This window comes from Lissotriton vulgaris, chromosome 6 (assembly GCF_964263255.1).
Source record: "Lissotriton vulgaris chromosome 6, aLisVul1.2, whole genome shotgun sequence".
Classification (NCBI taxonomy): Eukaryota; Metazoa; Chordata; class Amphibia; order Caudata; family Salamandridae; genus Lissotriton; species Lissotriton vulgaris.
Genome location: NC_141694.1, coordinates 1,637,645,111 through 1,637,652,137, shown reverse-complemented (window position 1 = coordinate 1,637,652,137; position 7,027 = coordinate 1,637,645,111). Strand labels below are relative to the sequence as shown.

The 7,027-nt window shown below is 36.2% G+C and overlaps 1 protein-coding gene across 1 annotated transcript; it reads left to right on the top strand.

Annotated features, from left to right (window-relative positions):
• Positions 1–504: 504 nt before the first annotated feature.
• LOC147709239 (uncharacterized) lies at positions 505–4,088 on the top strand. Its single transcript, XM_086925904.1, has 3 exons — positions 505–1,266; positions 3,176–3,391; positions 3,828–4,088. The coding sequence occupies exons 1-3, from the start codon at positions 829–831 to the stop codon at positions 4,086–4,088; spliced, it is 915 nt and encodes a 304-aa protein (XP_086782030.1). The 5' UTR covers positions 505–828.
• The last annotated feature ends 2,939 nt before the right edge of the window (positions 4,089–7,027 follow it).

Sequence of the window (7,027 nt, the reverse complement as noted above, 5' to 3'; positions counted from 1 at the left end):
AAAATAGCTGTACATCCAAAAGTGCATGAAGAAATGACACGTTTAAGAACACACATGCTATTACAAATATCAGTACCACAATTACATAGCTATAGACAACAGTGTAATATAATTGTCCATAACATACGGTCCTTGCAAAGAAATTACACTGCTATGAAATCAGACAAAAATATCATGAACAGTGATATTATATGCCTTACTGAAATCAACACAACTAGAAAAGCAGATAAGAATACGTTCTTAATAGAACAATATCACCTAGTATTATTTGATAAATTTCACAACCAGCACACTAAGCATGGTATTGCCATTTACTACAAAAAAAACATGCTTTTATCGCCAATATATCAAACACAACACGAAATTGACTTTTTAATTTTCACTCTGCATCTTAATGATTCAGAATACTTATTTATTATACTGTACAAACCACCACATGTACTTTTGCAGACATTATTACAAGCTTTAAGTAGCATAATTTGCTTGTATCCAAATTCAAAATATGTCATCATGGGAGACTTCAATATAGATTTAACACAAATGTCACCAAACAGAACTTTGCTATTAGAATATATGCTGCAGCAATTTCAATGCCAGCAAAAAATACAACAATACACAACAGACTACAATTCTACACTAGATCACATCTATACTAATGACAACATCATGCACTACGGTACATTAGAATCATATTATAGTGATCACAAAGCATTATGGGTGGCAGTTTAAAATGCAACCACTTCATTAACATGCTATTTTATTACAGGTAATAGCAAAAGGGGAAAAATTTATGCTCAGAATGTGTACTAACATTTTCTCTCATTTCAGATGATTTCCATAGAAGACCTCAAAAAAATGAAACATGAAGACAACAAACCTTACCAAAAAACAATCCGGGCCAACGTAATAAAATGTTCGACAAAAACAAACTATACAAATGCTAAACAAGAGCACAAAGTCATGTATCATCTAGCTCTAGCTGATGAAAGTAGTTGCATTAAAGCAACGTGCTACAATGAGCCATTTTACCAGCAAACTAAAGAAGGAAATGCTATTATGATTCGCAATTTCTTAGCCAAAAACAATGTGATTATCATCACGAAACAAACGAAACTATCACGCATGATGCCCTTATCTATACCTCAAGAAATAATACAGGAGGCACAATATATCCTACAACCCCCTGCTCCACCAATATCACCGATAAAAACAGTAAAAGCAGCTTCACTACGCTCATTAATGAGCATTTCTGGGACTATTGCTGAGGTAAGCTTATAAAAAAAAAAAAGTCACCCTTTTACACACACACTATGTACCAAAAACTCTTGCACACAATACTTACACCTTTGACAAACTCTCACTCTTTGACAAACTCTCGCTCTTTGACAGACTCTCTCTCTCTTTGACAGACTCTCTTTGACAGACTCTCTTTGACTCCCTCTCTCTCTCTTTGACAGACTCTCTCTCTCTTTAACAGACTCTCTCTCTCTTTGACAGACTCTCTCTCTCTTTGACAGACTCTCTCTCTTTGACTCTCTCTTTGACTTTCTCTTTGACTCTCTCTTTGACTCTTTCTTTGACTCTTTCTTTGACTCTCTCTTTGACTCTCTCTTTGACTCTCTCTTTGACTCTCTCTTTGACTCTCTCTTTGACTCCCTCTCTCTCTCTTTGACAGACTCTCTCTCTCTTTGAGCAGACTCTCTCTCTTTGACTCTCTTTAACTCTCTTTGACTCCCTCTCTTTGACAGACTCTCTTTGACAGACTTTCTCTCTTTGACAGACTCTCTCTCTCTTTGACAGACTATCTCTCTCTTTGACACTCTCTTTCTTTGACAGACTCTCTCTTTCTTTGACAGACTCTCTTTGACTATCTCTCTTTGACTCTCTCTTTGACTCACTCTCTCTCTTTGACAGACTCTCTCTCTTTGACAGACTCTCTCTCTTTGACAGACTCTCTCTCTTTGACAGACTCTCTCTCTTTGACAGACTCTCTCTCTTTTTGACAGACTCTCTCTCTTTGACAGACTCTCTCTCTCTTTGACAGACTCTCTCTCTTTGACAGACTCTCTCTCTTTGACAGACTCTCTCTCTTTTTGACAGACTCTCTCTCTTTGACAGACTCTCTCTCTCTTTGACAGACTCTCTCTTTGACAGACTCTCTCTCTCTTTGACAGACTCTCTCTTTGACAGACTCTCTCTCTCTTTGACAGACTCTCTCTCTTTGACAGACTCTCTCTCTCTCTTTGACAGACTCGCTCTCTCTTTGACAAACTCTCTCTCTCTTTGACAGACTCTCTCTCTCTTTGACAGACTCTCTCTCTCTTTGACAGACTCTCTCTGTCTTTGACAGACTCTCTCTGTCTTTGACAGACTCTCTCTGTCTTTGACAGACTCTCTCTGTCTTTGACAGACTCTCTCTCTCTTTGACAGACTCTCTCTATCTTTGACTGACTCTCTCTCATTGACTATCTATCTTTGACTCTCTCTTTGACAGACTCTCTCTTTGACAGACTTTCTTCAACAGACTGTCTCTCTTTGACAGACTGTCTCTCTTTCACAGACTGTCTCTCTGACAAACTCTCTCTTTCTTTGACAGACTCTCTCTCTCTTTGTCAAAGAGAGAGAGAGTCTGTCAAAGAGAGAGAGTCTGTCAAAAAGAGAGAGTCTGTCAAAGAGAGAGAGTCTGTCAAAGAGAGAGAGTCTCAAAGAGAGAGAGTCTGTCAAAGAGAGACAGTCTGTCAAAGAGAGACAGTCTGGCAAAGAGAGAGAGTCTGTCAAAGAGAGAGTCTGTCAAAGAGAGAGAGAGAGTCTGTCAAACAGAGAGAGAGAGTCTGTCAGACTGTCTCTCTTTGACAGACTGTCTCTCTTTGACAGACTCTCTCTCTCTTTGACAGACTCTCCCTCTTTGACAGACTCTCCCTCTTTGACAGACTCTCTCTCTCTCTTTGACAGACTCTCTCTATTTGACAGACTCTCTATCTCTTTGACAGACTCTCTCTTTGACAGACTCTCTATCTCTTTGACAGACTCTCTATCTCTTTGACAGACTCTCTATCTCTTTGACAGACTCTCTATCTCTTTGACAGACTCTCTATCTCTTTGACAGACTCTCTCTTTGATAGACTATCTCTTTGACAGACTCTCTTTAATTTCTATTACCAATTTTGTCTTACAGGAAGAAGAAATAAAAACAATTGTTATTGCCGGACAAGATACAAAACTTAAATCAATAACTGTGAAAGATACAACGGACTCAGTAAAAATAACTCTTTGGAGAGATGCCACAGACTTTCCCATTGAAATTGGATCCTACATTAAGATGACGCACTTGACAGTGCATGAATTTAACAACAATAAAATGTTAAACACAACAAGGAATACACAATTTCAAGTAAGTACAAATTATGAAAATATTAATAACTTGCTCTACTACTCAAATTAAACTATCTACTTTTTAAAACACCATCAAACTCTATATTCACTAATTACAATTCACTCAAACTATCGCTTCTAATACTCTCTATCTAAATGCATTAAGCTATACTATGTATTATACTAATCACTACTATAAAACTAACTTATACTCTCCACTTTATTAAAACGTATTTTTACTAAAGTATCTATAACATTACAAAACAGTCTATAATCCTCTATTATACCTTTTCACTATACGTACTCACAATCTATCCTTTCTTAAACTATCTTCACTACTTATTAACATTATTTAAGACTGCATATAACAAGAAATTTGTCCGTAGGTCAACACAAGAAAAAAAATAAAATAACTTCATAAATATGAAATTAACTAAATTCTTTTTCCTTCACAGAAAATAGAACCGCCAGAAGAAGAAATAAATATGACTATATATGGACTTGAAACTGCGAATCAGGAACACAGTACACTAAATGTACATATTGATAATGCAGAAAATTTACAATCAGTCGAAATAGATAACAATATTCTACTGGACTACTTCCATATACCACCGGACATTGACGACATTCAAGAAGCACTAATGCCAATCTTGCCAAAAAATGTCAATGTAATATTACAAAATGGATACATACGAAAAATACATGAGTTGTAAAAAACAACACAATACTTGACTGTAAATAAATGTACAAAATGGGAGATATTCAAATTATGTTTCAGTAAAAAGGCTAAAAATACAGTATTTTAATTAAAGTTTAATTTGCTTGCAAACAATAATACTAAATATATTTTTACTTTAATAAAACTTTTTAAATCTTTTTATCTTGTATTCTCTTTGACAGACTGTCTCTCTTTGACAGACTGTCTCTCTTTGACAGACTGTCTCTCTTTGACAGACTCTCTCTCTCTTTGACAGACTCTCTCTCCCTCTTTGACAGACTCTCCCTCTTTGACAGACTCTCCCTCTTTGACAGACTCTCTCTTTGACAGACTCTCCCTCTTTGACAGACTCCCTCTCTCTTTAACAGACTCTCTATTTGACAGACTCTCTCTTTGTTAGACTCTCTCTATCTTTGACAGACTCTCTCTCTTTGACAGACTCTCTCTCTCTCTTTGATACACTATCTCTTTGACAGACTCTCTTTAATTAAAAATGGGAGATATTCAAATTATGTTTCAGTAAAAAGGCTAAAAATACAGTATTTTAATTAAAGTTTAATTTGCTTGCAAACAATAATACTAAATATATATTTACTTAAATAAAACTTTTTAAAGCTTTTTATCTTGTATTTGCATTATTATTTACAGAGTACATAAGATATGTTAATGGACAATTTTACTTGAAAAAGACTACAACAAATGTAATTATTCTATAGCAAATTGAGCTACATGCAAAAATGTTAATGTGTAAATTTTTTTTACAGAAGCTACACCACATGTGCACTCATTCGATGTTATGTAGCAAATTCATCTGTCTTATACATTGTGAAAAAATGGTAACATAAAAACATATCCAACGTTCATTAAAAATGCTACTCCCATGATAATGCTCATACGCCCACATTTTCATCCATCCACCCATCATTCATCCCACCACCTTTTCATACATCATTCATACATGCAACATTTTCTCCATCCAAACATCCATCTAACATTTCAGTCTCCCAAATATACATCCATCCACACACCCTTTCATCATCCATCATTCATCCACTTACCTTTTCACACATCCATCCATGCAACTTTTCATTTAGCCTTTCATCCTCCTATCCATACATCCTTCATCCATCCACGCTATCATCTATACATCCATACGCCCACCCTTTCTCCATCCACACATCATTCATCGCATCCACCCATCATTCACCACAGCACCTTTTCACACATACATCCAGACATCTTTTCTTACATCCATACTTCATCCGTCCACCCTTTTATCCTTTCATGCATCCTTTCATCCACACTTTTATTCATCCATCCACACTTGCATCTTTCTATCCATACATCCATCCTTTTCACATCCACCCTTCAATTCATACACCCACCTACATTTGCACACATCCATCATTCATGCAACATTTTTATTAATACATCCATCTACCATTTATTATACTAACAATACATCCATCCACACTTTCAGTTTCCCATACATACATCCATCTTTACACATACACACTTCTATCCATCCACTCATCATTTGTCCAACAGCATTTTCACCGATACATCAATCATTCGTCCATGCAACATTTTTCACATCTATCTTAAACATTAATTCCCCAATCTATACACACATCAACGCATCCATCAAGCCACACAATACTTATCCACCTACATTTTCACTCATACATCATACATCCATGCAACATTTTAACTATCCATCCTTTCATTTTTCCATCCATCCTACATGCTTCATCCATTCAATCTTTCATCTATACATCAATACACACACTTTCATCCATCCACCCATCATTCATCACACCACCTTTTCACACCTCCATACATAATTCATCCATTCAACATTTTATACATCCACCTTTTATTACATCCGGCCTTCTTCCGTCCACCCTTTCATCATTCCACGCATCCTTTCATCCATTCACACTTTCAACACGACAACCTGCATCCAACCACACTTTCATCCTTCCATCCATACATCTATCCTTTACACATCCACACACCTTTTCACACATCCATCATTCATCCATGCGACATTTCATACATCAATCTTCAAATTATTCGAAAGTTATGGAATTGTTCAAACTAGTAAAGTCACTATGCAATATAGTTCCTATGCATACTTCAGTGACATCCTAAAATGCCTTATTGATGTTTTACAACAAAACGTGAAAACACTTTCTAATACCTTGACTTCATTGTATATGATGTTTAAAGAAGTTTCGAAGCAACTGCCTGCATCCATCTAACAGTGCCATGCATCCTTTCATACACACTTTCATTCATCCATCCTTCATCCAGCCACACTTCCACATTTCCATACATCCATCCTTTACTCATCCACCCTTCAATCCATACACCCATCATACAGCCACATAAATTTCAACACATCCATCCATCACATTCATCTACCATTTCATTCTACTAACAATACATCCATCCACTTTCAGCTTTCCATCCATACATCATTTACACATCCACCCTTCTATCCATTCACTCATCATTTTTCAAACAACTTTCTCAACTATCAATCAATCATTCATCCATGCAACATTTTCAACATTAATCTTATAATTTCATTCCACAATCTATACACACATCAACACATCCTTCCAGCCACACATTATTTATCCACCTAGCTTTTCACACATGCATCATACATCCATGCAACTTTAACTATCCATCCTTTCATTCTTCCACCCATCCTTCATACATCCTTCATACATCCATCATTTCATCTATACATCAATTCACCCACACTTTCATCCATCCACCCATCATTCATCACACCACCTTTTCACACATCCATCAATTCACCCACACTTTCATCCATCCACCCATCATTCATCACACCACCTTTTCACACATCCATACATCATTCATCCATGCAACATTTTATACATCCATCCACCTACATTT

Excerpts from the sequence above, each read along its gene's own strand:
- LOC147709239 (XM_086925904.1), top strand. The coding sequence starts at position 829 with ATGATTTCCATAGAAGACCTCAAAAAAATGAAACATGAAGACAACAAA. Across the intron at positions 1,267-3,175 it reads TTTCTGGGACTATTGCTGAG|GAAGAAGAAATAAAAACAAT; the intron begins GTAAGCTTATAA and ends TTTGTCTTACAG. Across the intron at positions 3,392-3,827 it reads CAAGGAATACACAATTTCAA|AAAATAGAACCGCCAGAAGA; the intron begins GTAAGTACAAAT and ends TTTCCTTCACAG.